At 40.5% G+C, this 15,111-nt stretch overlaps 1 protein-coding gene and 1 long non-coding RNA gene across 7 annotated transcripts in view; one reads left to right on the top strand and one right to left on the bottom strand.

The window, feature by feature from the left end:
- Window positions 1–6,138, top strand: part of LOC128119729 (uncharacterized) — an 85,178-nt gene extending 79,040 nt beyond the window's left edge. The window contains exon 4 of the long non-coding RNA XR_008221654.1: window positions 5,846–6,138. This is a non-coding gene — a long non-coding RNA (uncharacterized LOC128119729). The remainder of the gene's footprint in view (window positions 1–5,845) is intronic.
- The window catches only part of Atp2b1 (ATPase plasma membrane Ca2+ transporting 1), a 111,859-nt gene that overhangs the window by 3,742 nt on the left and 93,006 nt on the right, over window positions 1–15,111 (bottom strand). For 3 of the 6 annotated variants that reach the window (XM_052753195.1, XM_052753197.1, XM_052753198.1), the window contains exons 13-21: window positions 11,943–12,122; window positions 11,205–11,292; window positions 10,740–10,846; window positions 7,138–7,329; window positions 6,708–6,921; window positions 6,074–6,285; window positions 4,663–4,770; window positions 2,752–2,934; window positions 2,306–2,392 (exon numbers count right to left, since the gene is read on the bottom strand). In XM_052753195.1, the coding sequence (XP_052609155.1) occupies window positions 2,306–2,392; window positions 2,752–2,934; window positions 4,663–4,770; window positions 6,074–6,285; window positions 6,708–6,921; window positions 7,138–7,329; window positions 10,740–10,846; window positions 11,205–11,292; window positions 11,943–12,122 (1,371 nt within the window). Of the gene's footprint in view, window positions 1–2,240; window positions 2,393–2,751; window positions 2,935–4,662; window positions 4,771–6,073; window positions 6,286–6,707; window positions 6,922–7,137; window positions 7,330–10,739; window positions 10,847–11,204; window positions 11,293–11,942; window positions 12,123–15,111 lie in introns of all 6 variants that reach the window. The other 3 variants (XM_052753201.1, XM_052753199.1, XM_052753200.1) reach the window with 3 other exon arrangements.

Here is a 15,111-nt window from a genome sequence, read left to right as displayed (position 1 = left end):
CAGGCAAATATAAGCTGAATGCCACAATGAACTCACATCTGCCCCACTACTTCCGTAATTAAAAATGAAGAATAAAGACAAATCCAAATACGTATCTATGAAATGCTACTGAACAGCTATAAATATTTGAGTATATGCCATTTTTCTACACAAGTGTTAGTGGTTTTCTGTATAAGAGATTATAACTTAATCACGACAGTTTGCTGGAAAGAACAGATTACACACACACACACACACACACACACACACACACCTCTCTCTCTCTCTCTCTCACACACACACACACACACACACACACACACACACACACACACACTCTCTCTCTCTCTCTCTCTCTCTCTCTCTCTCTCTCTCTCTCTCTCTCTCTCACACACACACACACACACACACACACACACACACACACACACACACACACTCTCTCTCGGACTCTTTGAAAAATTCTGAGAAAAGGATCCACAGTTTCAAAGTTTTCTACTAACTATTTAGACTTACGGCCTAGTAGTTTACTTTTCCTCTTGGGTGTCTGCTGTATATAAGAAACTAGGTTAAAGGGCAATCATAAAAATGTCGCTACAGTGCCGACAACAGGGCTCCACAAACCAGTGTCACTCAGAAAACATTTTAAAAGAAAAAAATCCATTCAGCTGAGCACTTACATTCGTTAAAAAAAATGTAAATATTTTCATAACATAAAAATGTTCACTTTTGTGTCAATTCTAATAATTTTAAGAATGAAATCATCATTTACTCATAAAGAGAAGTCACACCAGCATGCCAGAAGAAAACAGGCATCACTAAAATCATCTCAACATTGAAATGATGGTTAAGCACCATTCAAATATACATTCGAATGTGTGTTTTAAAAATGTATGGCTAGGGTCATGTGCCCTTTCAAATGACCCTAACCGTCCCCCCCGTTTGTCTTTCCGGACTTAGCGTCCTCATCTGTAACCAGGGTTAAGTCCAAATCGGCGGTTCTCAACCTGTGGGCTGCAACATCTTTGGGGGTGGTGGTTTGCATATCAGATATTTGCATTATGATTCATTACAGTAGCAAAATTGTAGTTATGAAGTAGAAATGAAAAATAATTGTATGGCTGGGGGTCACCACAACATGAGGAACTGTATTTAAAAGGGTCGCAGCGTTAGGAAGGTTGAGAACAACTAACTGGTCTAAATTAACTCGGCCCTTTACAGAGAAAAATAGAGACGGAAAATGAGTTTCAGGCTTCCACTGAGTAGAGGATCAGGAACTGTAATCAACAGTATGGTCCCTACACCTCGTAGGGTTGTTACAGGGTGTGGTACAGTGTTAGCATAGACAAACAGTCCCAGGACCCTCAGACACTCCTGTGCATAGGCACCAATTGGGGGTCTTGGGAAAAGGCAGATTCTGAGGCAGCAGAGGTCCAAGCTGTCGTTGAGAAGCGCGGCCATGCCCACACACAAAACCAAACGTATCCTGCCAGTATTACCTTGTGACTTGACTATGCTACTTTATAATTCTACTTTATTCACGCGTTTCTATTTCACTGTGACAGACGAACAGCAGTGAGCGCACTGTCAATTTTGTTTGTAACAGGAGAATATTACCTATGATGCCTTTTTTAAGCTGAACTGATGCACAAATGGTAAAAACCCAAGAACCCAAGCAATAGAAACAGCATGGAAACTTAGTCAAGGACCTTTCTTATAAACACACACGGAACAAGGCAAAGCAAGCTCAAATCAGAAGGCAAGCAACTGGCTGTCTACACAAGAATAACTTTACTTCATGCTACTAAGTTACAGGACAATATTCAAGTGGAAATGCTAAATCCATTCTTTAGTGTTCTAAACGTCATCTTCTGGTTCTCTTAGCTCAGTTTCAAATCACATGCTATTGGAAACCATGCAGTATGAATATGCTTAAAGGCATATACTCAAACATTTATAGTAGTTTCAAAAGTGCAGAGCTACAATTTTGTTCCCCATATTAGCTATAAAAGTTAACACAGAGACAAGCTCCCTGATTTCACGTCTAATCTTTGGTTGCAATTGTTCGGCTCTTGTCTAACCCTCTAAGAAATAAAACAACAACAAATGGTAACACTTGAGGTCTCAATCCACTTTACGAAAAGAAAGCTTTATGGAAAAGCCTGAACAATGAATTTAAACATTAAGGAGAAAATGAGGAAACGTTAGGTATGTGAAGTAGAAAATGTTAATTTCATGCACTTAGGAACACACACTCACACCCCACAGTAGTAGAAGCAGTAGAAGAGGAAAACACTACATGTGTAGGGGTAGAAATATTTGTTACATCATGATGCTGGCTGGCGATGGAGGGTTGTCGCCTTAGAGCCCCCTGAATGGAACTTCCACTCTGGAAAGCATTCACTACATCCATCTGCAAGGAATCAGAGATTGTGACAGCGTGCTGAGCAAGAGAGAGAGAACAAGAGAAAGGACCGTTCCATCTACCAACATTTAAAATGTAAAGAAAAAGGCACTTTACAGAGCAGATAAACAGGCCAGAGTAGCATTTGGAGATGAAAGGGGGGGGGGGAGCTTAGGGCGTATAAGAGACATTTTTTCATAATCAGTTAAGAGCTTCACCCAGTTCAGCCATCCGTAGGTTTCAAAAGAATATATTTTGCGGGGTTGGGAAGGCTGGAGAGGCAGTTCAAAAGCACAGGTGGTCTGGACCTCTCCCCAGATAGAATCCTTACTCCCATCAGGTTTCCTACCTCTCTACCAGACCCATACCTGTGTTTGGATTCTGTTCAGACCTCTAAACCACAAGATCTGGCCACGCCGCAACTCCCTTTCGGCATGATCGATCTCTTCAACATCCTCAGCTAGCTCCTCCTCGGGTATTTCTTCCTTCTGTGTTCCATGACCAGCTTCTTTTAGGAATTTTAAACGGCTAGTTGGAATTGTTGAAATAAGCTATAACACAGGGGAAAGATCTTAAGGTGTTATTAAAAACTGCAGGAGTATCCACTTATTTTTCACTAGTGAAGCAATGAGACTTCAGAACAGAAATCACTCAGTTACAGAAAAGACCTAAGTTCACAAGGCAAAATGTTTTCTGAATACAAGTTAAGTTGACGGTATTTCTCATACTTTATCTTTAGACATTCATGACATTAAATCGTACAACCATATTTTACTGTGTCTATATGTATAAAATCTCCACCTGAACTCATTATTGATTACATTTACTTCAAGTAAAATGAAATGGCGTGTGGTCTTACTGGGTGCAAAACAAGCTTGTAATCCACTATTGCTATAAAAATTCAACAAGTAAAAGAATAAGAATTCAGGAAATCTTTAAGGTTATACTGAAATAATTCAGGTTACTATTTTTATAAAACTTAGCTATCTAAATTAAATCAACACTGATCAATAACAGCAATACATAACAGTAGATGCCTCCACAAACATGAGCATTATCAGAAACATCAATAATACATATTAGCGTTTGAGCGTTAACAGGCAATACCTATGAAGTAGAGTTTACCAAGGGGAAACGAAGCTACATTCAGACACAGAACAGCCTGGAGAACTTCTCCTCCTGCCATATGAGTTCACAGAGGTAAAACAGGATCGAATTTGTGAAGCAACCTGCTCACGAAATGGTTAAGATTCCAGGTCTCCCTGGCACCAAAGTCAGGGCTTTTTTTTTTTTTTTTTTTTTCAAAGAATCACACACTTGAAATCAACAAGACAAAATCAATGTAAGCCTGCTGCTGCTGGCTCTGTATGTATGCAGCACTGAGTTTTTCTTCTTGAAATTAGCCAAGTTTTTAGGTTGCAGGCTTGTGCTCTGCCTAACAGAGAACACTGTGAAATAATTAGAATGGCAATCAAGAAAGAAATGTGGACCAATTAGGGATCACTGAGAAAGAGATTTTTAAGATAATAAAAACCATGTAGAACCCAGAAACACAACTACGAAAAACATAAAACCCGAGTTTGGTTGATCTGCAGAATGACAATGAATGCGCTCACACAAGTTATATATATATCTGTTAACACGTGACCCTGTACTCATGGACGCGTCAGTACCGATTGTCCAGCAGCTCGCTTGATACTAGTAACAACAGCCTGCTGGTGAACACTGCGTACGTCAGGACCACTCATCTCTCAAAGAACGGCGTGCAGCGGCAGGTAAGATGACTATCCGCAAAGCTGAGGCGGATCCGACTTTCCTGGCCTTTTCACTGATAGACAACTGTTAAAACTACTGCAGTGCCTTAAAATCCCGTTTTGTGGCTCGGGTTTTTCAGGTATGCACTCACTATGTAAGGCTCAAAATTTCTCCCAGGCTTTAAAAGATATTAAATTCTACAGCAAAGCAATGAAGCATGCATATCCTGAAAATATGAAGGCAGGTGGTAAAGGCACACAGGCATTACCATTCTAACCCGTCATATACACGCCATGGTTGTAACGCAACAAGCTCCTCTAAAACCTTAGAAACGAATACAAGTCCAATGAGCGTAATAAACAAGAGCCACCTCGGAAGAGCCACTTAGGAAAGGGACGAATCCCATGTCACTCAAGTTCCCTTTTGTAACTCAAGTGGTAACTAGAACAAGTAACAGAAATGGTTGAAAGTTAAAAAAAAAAAAAAATTACTTTAGGTTTTAACAAAAACAGTGAGATTTTTACCTGGCCCCAGAGTAAGGTCCCCATTCCCAGGAATATTGACCACAGCCACTGTTCTATTGAAAGTTCTGAGCAGCTGAAAGGTTTCCCACCAAACTGCACAATTAGTATCTGGAGGAATAATCGAGAGTAAATTTATTTAAATGACAACTAAAATAAAGCAAAATCTTTGCCCCAAGTTTTAAATAGAGTAAATTACGCTTCTTGAAAATAAAAATCACATGACCAAAAGAATACCTTCATGTTCTTTCCTATATTATCCCAAATAACTACATTCTTTGGTGTGCTTTCAACAGTTTAAGCCTTTCATGGAAGGTCGTGTCTTGTGGGCAGTACCACATGCCATGGAGACACATGTGGACAGAATATGCCACCTGGTTTCTTTCCTACACAGCAATCACTCCTTGTCGACATTTACATGTTAAGCCAACTACGCATGCTCTGTAATAGAAAAAAAGCAACCTGGCGAAGCTAGGAAGTGTGTGTTAGCTCTGCTAGTGTGTTCAACAGCGAGAGTAAAGTCCAATGACACACATACAGAAAAGTCACACTACGATGCTTGTGATTCCTTCCTGGTCCTTAGTGTTCTACAGTAGTATACCTGGGAACAGTTAAGTCAGCAGCAAAATATTCACCTTTGTCTGAGTATGACAATTCTCTCTGATATAAGGAAGTAGCTGTGAAATATTGAAATTTAAAAAAGGTAATTTTGGTACTGAACAGTCGTTACCTTTTTTTATACTTTTAAAAAGCATTACTAATTTCATGCTTTGCATTTATTTGTTAATTTCATTGCTTTTTAATGTCAAGAATATTTGTCTATTTGTCCAGATAGAGTCGTCACTGGTTTGCTAGAAGCCTAGCATGATAGCTGATATTATATATATTATAATGTTATAGTATTATAACCATTAAAGCTGATTTGGTAATGAGCTCTGCATTTTCATAAAGGAATGACAGTGAAACAGTTTTTCTTTTGTAAACAAAGAAAACAGGGAATGGGAAAATATTCAGTGTTTCTAGTTTTTTTAAAATTGAAAGTTTTATCTTTGGGTGATGGTTTTTTTTTTTTTTTTTTTTTTTTGGTGTAATGAGGTGTGAAGGGAAGGCATTAAAATACTGGGACAACCAATAATTATGTGACTGGCTGATTTGGTCTCATTAAAAATAATTCTTTACTTTGTAGCCGAAAGAAATAAAGCTATTTGCTGAGGCAGCTCTGGAACTGACTTTTGAGAAAGCTAGAGAGAAGTCGCCATAGTTTTCAGAATGTACCTGAAAGGAACATGAAGCTGGACAGACATCACAAGTTCATATACAGAAGCTCCCTCCTGGCTGGACTCATCTGCAGAACTAAGTACCTGTTTGTTGACTATGTTTCTTATAATCTAAACCCTCCTTGCCATGTACTCACCTGGACCACAAAGGTGCCTAAAACAATAGTGCAGAAGATGGCATTATTAAAGATTCCTTCAAACACGTTTCTTTCACCGTGAATTTTCCGGGCATTTATTTCATTGAAAAGCTGCATCAGCACAAAGGTATTGAACACAATAGTGTAATGTTCGGAGGGGGGAGCGTGCAGAGGAGCGTTCCTTCCACTGTCGATATCAAAAAACTTCTCTCCTGAAATGAAAAGTCACCAAAATTTTGCAACTATCACTGAAAGAGCGTAACATGTTTCAATGAAGTGCATCATCACAAAGCTTGGCCAGTCTCAGGGCTGGCATGGAGCCTGGGATTATCTGGTGCAGCTTCTGTTTTACAGATAAGGAAAGTGAAACCCCCTAGCATTATGGGGACAAGTCAAGATCACAGATCTAAAAGTGGTGGAGCCTGGATAAAAGCTAAGCCTCTACCTACTTCCCCCACCATCTCATCACTCTCCCCAAACGGAGTAGGCAACATGAAAAGCAAGTAAAAATTTAAGGTATGTGGAGGCAGGAACAGAACTGAGGCTTCCGAAAATTCTGTCACACTATACTGAGTGACAGTAATGTGTTAACAGAAAACAGTTTAACTGAAACTTTCTCACAGTGAACTCTTACCAGCAAATAAGAGTGTAAAAACCACTACGAGTTGGTAGAATGCATGACCCAAAATATTCTTCATCATTGTGCGTGAGATTAGAGGCTTATTTCTACCATAAGGCTTCCGAAGCAGGAGTGACTCGGTAGGAGGTTCCGTTGCCAGGGCCAGGGAAGCCAGGGTGTCCATGATGAGGTTGACCCACAGCATCTGTACCGCCTTAAGTGGTGAATCCTGGAAAAGACAGGCTTCCTAATACACATTCACAACTGGGCAGGGAGGCAGCGACTTTCAGGAAGCCTTTAGGGTTACAGAGACTTAAGGAACAAAACAGATTACACTTTATGTTAATTAGCCTACAATATAAAGCATCTTACTTAAATACTTAAGGACTTTAAAAAGGCAGAGCATAAAATTTTGGCTTTGAAATAAATAGTAACAGTCACCTACTTGAGTAATACAAGCGCCCGTGAAAGCAACAATCACTGCTACTACATTAACAGTAAGCTGGAACTGAAGGAACTTTGAGATGCTGTCATAGACATTTCGTCCCCACATAACTGCTTTAACAATGCTTGTAAAGTTGTCATCTGTGAGAATAATATCAGATGCTTCTTTAGCCACATCAGTTCCAGCAATGCCCTGTTAAAAAAGTCTGTGAATTAGACTAGATGTTTAAAAAATAACTTCACACATGCAAATGTGCACCATTATTCTTAATAAAAAATAATCACACTTAATGATAAAAGAAGATAGTACTGTCATTTTAAGATGCCACCGAGAAAGACACTCAGGCTGAGAAGACATCGTACATCAAGAATGAGGCATGAGAAGCAAGATGCAAATGGTGTTGCAAATAAAGGGAGGTCTCTTCCCCAGTCATGCAAAAAGTGTATTAAAAATACTAAGAGAAAAAGAGTGGACATGAAGGTGGGGGGCGGGGAGGCATGTTGGGGGGGATCAGAGAAGTAAGAGAGGTGAAATGGAGGAGGTGGATATGATTATTATACACTGTATACATACGTATGACTTCTCAAATTTAAAATATTACTGTAAAATTTTAGAAAATATTAAAAGTGATTAAATGTGAGGGAAAGGAATGTTTGCAAGAAAACCATAGGGACTGGAAGCACATGATGAATGGCAAGTAACTCAGGAGACCGAAGGAATCTGAAGCTTAGGCCATCAGTAGGGAAAGCGGAGATGAAGTCTTTCTTCCCCACTACAGAATTCCTATAAGGCTCAAGCCCTGCACACTTAGAAACAGATGAAATGAGAGACACTCTTGAAGACCTGAAGACACTGAAGAAGCCATGAGAAGCCTCAGATTAGTAACACTGTCAACAGTAGAATGGGTAGATTAACAGACTATGGGTTCATAAAAACGAGTTAACTATGCCTATAAACATCCCAGATAACTTTCATATACTGGTGTTGAACCAAAGATGGACACAATGCATGTAACTTTGTATAGTTTAAAACAGGCAGAAGCAATGAGCTCCAGGAGTCACAGGACAAGGGAACTAGATCTCAGAGCTCTCTCAAATTCATATCTCTAGGCAGGCTGTCACTGCTACTCCATGGCCAGATTCAAGCAGGTCAAGGGGTGGGGCAGAGGGATACTAAGCTAAAACTGCTAAGATCACTAACTGTCTCTGAGTCACTGCAAAGAGACTCTGGGAATGAGTGTGTGCCAAGTATGTTAAAAATTATGGAAAAAATTAAGTGAACATCAACAAAAAAATAATTTGTAGGGAATACGAAAAGTTGTACAAAAAAAGGAAACATAATTGTAGGGGATCATGAGGCCTGGGATGGAATGGCACTGTTACAAGCAAGAAGACTGATCTAACCCAAATGATGACGTAGTACTAATGGCAGGACAGGGGGAGCATGAATGTCCATGGAGAGAATGTGGTACTGTGCCTGTGTTCAGTGTTGAATCCTCATCTTCCTGGAAAAGCCAGTAGTCAATGCTTTGTATGGTGACAAAGCACAGGAGTCATATGGTTTATACGTATGGGGGGGAAAAATAGCTAAAATAGTCGTTTCCTTTTGGGAGTCAAAAAATAAGGTGAAAGAGATGGCATGTGGTAGGAGCATTTGACACCAAACTTGAAAGCTGTTACAGACACTGGACGGCTCAGCAGGAAAAGCCGAAATGGAGCTTGACTCCAAGCATTCCGTTAGAAGCAACTATGATCTAAATTTTCAGTCTCTAGGTCTCCCTCTTAGCTTTACTCTCTCAATTCCAGTCATTTTTATAGGTTGTAAATGCAAATCTCTTCACGTCTTTGTTCAAATCCTTACCAATTTGATAGTTATAAACGGTTAATTGGTATTCAAAGAAAACTTAATTCCACAGACAACTATGGTTGGGAAAACTTTGGATCAAAACAGACAAGAGTTTTTAGTGAGTCCTCCAGTGTGACACAAAAACACACGGACCTAAACGGATTCATACTCTACCAGAAGTCAAGTTTTAGCAAAAAACGGTTACAAGACCAAGCCACCCAAGCACTTATTCCTTCCCTTTACTTTTAAAGTCAATTTAATTTTTTAAATTTAATTTCAAGTTGTGCAAAACCCACTACCCATACAGCCTGTGTGCTGCATTTCTTTTTTGTTTTTACGGGTTAAGTTTTGCTAACAAGTATCTAAAAACTCACAATGTCCGTCTTATGCCCAAGTTTTGAGGACAAAAATCATTTGTTCTACGGATCTAGTTTTGCCATCCTGGTTAGCTATCAGGGTCATAGCAGCAGTGAGACTCTGGTAAGTGCTGTGGTACAACAACTGGTGGCCGTGACATTCCGGAAAGGAACGATGCTGCTTGCTTAAAGCACAAGGCAGAATCTGAAGCATCCCTTGGCCCACTTCTGGAATTCTTCCCCAGATTTCAACATCTCACGTCAATACCGCGTCTAGATAGGGGTAGGGTGCGTCTCTTTGGAAACTTTGCTTTTGCTTGAGGGGAAATCTACTCATATATTTCCTCTTACCATCTCTCTTAATTAAATCCTACTATGAGTCTTCCTTTAAATCTCTATTTTAGCAAAGTACTGAGGACAATTATGCACGTACACACTAGTGCACAGAAACATCTTCATACCTGGAACCCTTAGTGCCAGGCTTTTTTTCAGAATTCAATGTCTCTTACACTTTAGGAGAAGGAGGCAAATTTAGCACCCCTTTAAAAAATTAATATTTCTACAATGGCCATGGACCGTCACATCATGCGGAACAAGTAGCTCTTCAGAAGAGATTTTTATAGTCCAATGTAAAACTTTCCAGTCCAGAGCAAAAAATAAAGACTAGGCTGTATGTATATTAAACAAAAACATTCAGATATCCAGTAATTTTCTGGTTACGTTTTGGATTTGACAATTAGGATCATGGACTATTATTTTCTAAAAATAAGACAAAGAGTAAAGAAAATACTTTAGTCGAGGAACAAGCACCCCACCCCCGCCCCCTTTAAAGCAACTCTCTGGTATGTAGACTCTAGCCTGACAGACTGTGTAAGGCATCAAAGAAGAAGGGCAAACCGTGGAGGGTGAAGGGCCAGCAAGAGGGAGGGGGGTGAGTAAGAGGGCAATGGCTATGTGTGAATATGAGCAAAGCACGCTGTATGCACGTGTGAGGATGCCATAATGAAACACATTTTTACACACAGGAGACTGCATGTCTCTTATAAAATGATGACACTCAAGTATCCTTTAAAAGCCGTGAGGTCACCATTGTGATCCGCTTGTTTACGAAGGTGGTTCTAAAGAGTCAGGTGAGTTGACACATGTTTCAATGTTTCGCAGAGCACAAAGCAAATGTATATTGTTAACAGTTGGCCAAAGAAATCATCTTCTAGCCAGACTTCAAAGTATCTAATAGAGCGAGCATATAAAATAGACAGATCAACTCACTCTGGCTTATCCTTTTTCTCTTAAACTAGTTTTGAGAAACACTGTTTAAAATCAGCAGTAATTTTGGCAACAGATAAGCAGACAACCCAGCTAGCCAACTGTACATAGATACGTGAGTAAGCAGGTTCCTACCATTGCAAATCCAACGTCTGCTTTCTTTAGTGCAGGGCCGTCATTTGTACCATCACCAGTTACAGCCACAACCTGACGTTGCTCGGAGACAGTGCTATCAATTATACCTTAAACAGAAGGAAACATTTGTGCTATAAAAACGCTTTGAATGAATAAGGTGATTCCGTAGACTATCCTGATTAGTCCGTTTCATAGACTCAAAGTCAAAAAATACACTTAAGCAAACATAAAAGTATAAACTACTTAGCCATGGCGCGAAGATCAATTCTAGAAACTAAGGTTCTATTGAAGTAGTAATCATGCAAGATGAACGTAACTGTCCAAAGATATCAGAAGGAAATATCCATTTTACTAGAAAACTGCTCTCTGTGACTCCATTTAAGATTCAGGGTTTGTTTTAACTTAAGGAAGCAGAATGCGCACTTCTGTCTTAAGAAACGGTGAGACAGAGAACAACTGACTTACCTTTAACCAGTGTATGTTTGTCGGTGGGAGAGGATCTTGCGAGGACTCGAAGCTTTGGCCAAATCTTGTCTATCCTCTCTTGTTCAATCTGCAAAGTTTTATCCAAGTTAAAATGTGCCCAAACTAGTCTTATAATTCCAAGTTAGCTAGCTGCTATGTTTACCAGTGGTTCTTTATTATGGTCCAAAGAGTACTAGAAACTCCTTGGAACGTCTAGAATTGCATTCTTGGGCAGGGCCTCAGGTCAAACAATAAATACTCTTGAGTGGGGCATGTCAATCTGTGTTTTAACAAGCTGTCTTGGTGGCTCTGATTCATGTACAGGTTTTAAAACCACTGCTCTCTACACCTTAAGGTCAAATCTTGAAAAATCCCTCACTGCCTATGAAAATGCACTTCCTTAGCATGAGAACTCTGAGGATGGAGGGTCTCCTGACATCCTCTCCACATCAGCTCTTCCAGCCCACCTTGTTACTCTGGTAGTAGGTAGTACACTATTTATGAAAGTGGTCTAGACATGCCTAACTCCTTTCGTAAAGCATTCTTGCAACACATAAGCCCTTTCAGAACCACTGTTCCTATCTCCTAGACTAGATGTTCCTATCTCCTAGATGGTTTGCTTCTGAACAGCATTACTGATGTATAGCGCCTAACAGAGAATGTATATTCAATATGTATTGGCTGAAGAAATTACTAATACACTAAGCATATCAATTTAAAACTTAAAAAAATTCTTACCTCTCCTTTCTCATTTCGTATTCTTCGGTTAAAATCTTTACCTTCTAAGCAAAGGAAATCTTCCCCTGGGTGTAAAATACCACATTTGGTAGCAATAGCACGAGCAGTATTAATATTATCACCAGTGACCATGCGCACAGTAATTCCAGCTCTCTGGCACTTCTTTATTGCCTCTGGTACCTGATTTACACAGGAAAGAAAAATTCATAGGACAGAAAATTATTTCCAAAGAATAACATCTCACTGAACAAGTATGACCTCCCAAGCCCACAAGTGACAACTTTATCTCTATCGCTGCCAATGATGTCTTCTTTTCTAGTACCACCGGCCATTTTTAGCTGCCACCCTTACGGCAGATACAAACTTCCCAATGTTATTGAAAGCCTCGTTTCCTCTGAAAACCATCAGGCAATTCTTATGTGCTAGTTAGTTGTCAACGATTCAGGTTTCCTGCCCAGGGGAAACCGGAGTAAAACGCTTACTTACAGACGGCTCCCTTCGATTTCCCTTTTCTCCTAATCCAGTGATTCTCCACCTGAGGGTCGATATCAGATACCCTGCCTCTTAGATATTCGCATTACAGTTCATAATAGCAGCAGAGTTAAAGTTATGAAGTAGCTTTATGGTTATAACTCTATGGTTAGGGGTCCCAACTGTATTAAAGGGTGGCAGCGTTAGGGGGGTCGAAAGTCAGCAGTATCCCAGGCCATCTTCTGTCTACCTCCAAACCATTTATGAGCTAAGGACTTTAAACCCGCACCCTTCCTTCACACTCGGAGAGCTGTCTGTATTCAAGGCTCCGTCTACAAAGTGGGCATCACAATTTGGTACGGTATGCTTTCTAAACTAACCTGGGAGTCAACTCTAATTCCTCTCCCATTTCCTCCCTACGCTTCCATTAAGGCCCAACGAGTCGTGACAGATTCTGTCTCAAGCTTCTCCTGAGTCAGTTCTAGCCCCGGGGCTTATTGCAACAGCTTTTAACTGCTGCCCTCATCTCTCTCTGTTGCTTCTTCTTTAGAATGTCTGATGCACTGTACGGGAGAATTCTTTTTCACAGGGCAACACGTGTTAAAAATACGCTGTGACTCCTCAGCTGTTACACACAGAGCTCAGAGCTCTCCGTACTAAGAGAAACAGATGGCCTCAGGAGAGTTCTCGAAATTTACTGAAACTTTTCTCTACTACATATGGACTGACGTGGCCGTGTGTGTTTCTGCTACTGTGGTTTGCTCAGAAAAGCCTTTCCTGTTCCTCTGGCCAGAGAACCCGTACAGACCCTCCTAGAGCCGAGGCTGCAAATTCAGATGACTTCGGGGGCCATGCAGACGGCAGCAATGAGGGAAATATGCTGATAAGAGACACACCCAAGGGGAAAAAAAGCAAAACAAAAACGCTTAATCAAAGTGTTACTCAGCTCTCACCGGGTTTGGTTTTTATGGGAGGATGAAGACAGCCTATGCCAACGCAATTTACGATTTCAAGAGAAAGGAGAAACTCTCCTGTGTGTGATCTCTCTACGTTCCACATGTCGCATACATACATGCAGAAGGAGTACTAAATTAGTCCCGAGAGCTGCCTGCCTATGACCACTCCAAGTCCAGTTTAAATATAACTTCTCTGGAGCTCCACTGAATTAGCTACCCAGATAAACTTGGGCCTTCATCTTATTATTAAATATCTCTATTATTGGCTACTCCAACATATTACGGATATTTGTTTCTTCACGTCCTCTGCAAGTCTGTTTCTCAAGGCAGGACCTTTACTTTATCTCTAATTTAGCAATTTCTTTCACTTATTTACATATTTAAGTATCTGGTAAATAATCAGAGCTGAGTATTTATTGTGCTTCTGAATTTAATGTTTCTGAAGAAACAGTTAACACAGGGATGCTTTTCAAGGGTGGTACAAAGAGCAGGGTATCTGATAGTCCTAGAACACATAAACAATTAGGAACAACTTAAATATGTATCTAAGTTTAAAGGTTTATATTGTTTTTGCCTCCCTGTCAACTCTTAGTTATCTATACCACTGGAGGGGAGCCTTCTCTACACTCCCTGGAGCTAATGTTTACTGGGTGCCATAGGAGGTCCTAGTGATGCTTAGGTTATTGATTTTTTAATCAAGAACTGATTTATGAAATACTGGCCAGTTGTTTAAATATCATGTACCCCCTGATATCTCATACAAGCTCAAGACACACTTTAGGTCAAACAGCTAAGCAAAATCTCTGACTGGAAACTTATCTGAGATCGCTTAGACAGGGAGGACAGCGTGGAGAGGCTGGGATTGGTTTAAAACTATGTGGGGGAAGTATTTAGGAACGGCACAGTTGGTCACCACGACTTGGGAGTTTAAAAAGTAGGGGGAATGATGAGATGTAGGCCAGTCAATATTTAATTATAATGAGCTAAGAATAATAGTTTTTGGGTTTTTTTTTAAAAGTTCTAGGTAGGTAAATGTAGACACAGACATCAGGCAAGTGCCTGGCACCACAGGATGCAGGATGCGGAAAGAGGGAATGGGTACCAGTGACTATGGAGCTTCTGTCTCAGGTGGTGAAACTGCTCTATGATTGTCTGGGATGACATCAGCCTAACTATCAGGAAGCAAAAGACGCACCACTAGACCACACAAGGTTTCTCTGGCTATACATCTTCCCCAGGATATCTCTTTTTGCCTCGTAATTTCTCTAGCCTAGACTCTTTTGTTGGCTTCTAGGTCCAAAAGCCTACTTGACACACACACAGGCTGTCTCATACACTTCACCAGGGTCAAAACACCAGCACGCTCAAACCTAACCTATGCATTCATCCCCATTAGCCTACCCCTGAAGTCATCTTTCACATTCCCTGTCAGAACTGTGGTCCAAGTACTGATGGAGACTGGTACAAAAATTCCACTGGGTGTTCTGCTTCCCTTTCTCTCTTTCCAGTCTTCAAAATGGTGTTTTAGCACACACACACTGCTACAGCATTGAAACTGTAGAACTCAGAGGCCTCACAGTTTAGTTAGGCCGTGGATAATCTCATCTCCGGCTTCTTTACACTCAGCACCACACTGGCTTCCTATCCATCTTCCTCTGTACAGGGCTCAGTGCGGTTTTCACGCCTGCCGTCCCCTGTACGTTTCGCTGTCTGCCTGTGTAATGGCTGTTCTTGGTTATCAA

This window comes from Peromyscus californicus, unplaced genomic scaffold (genome assembly GCF_007827085.1).
Source record: "Peromyscus californicus insignis strain IS unplaced genomic scaffold, ASM782708v3 Scaffold_24__1_contigs__length_46423439, whole genome shotgun sequence".
NCBI lineage: Eukaryota > Metazoa > Chordata > Mammalia > Rodentia > Cricetidae > Peromyscus > Peromyscus californicus.
The sequence above is the reverse complement of the archived record's forward strand: the minus strand, read 5'-3'. Positions and strand labels throughout refer to the sequence as shown.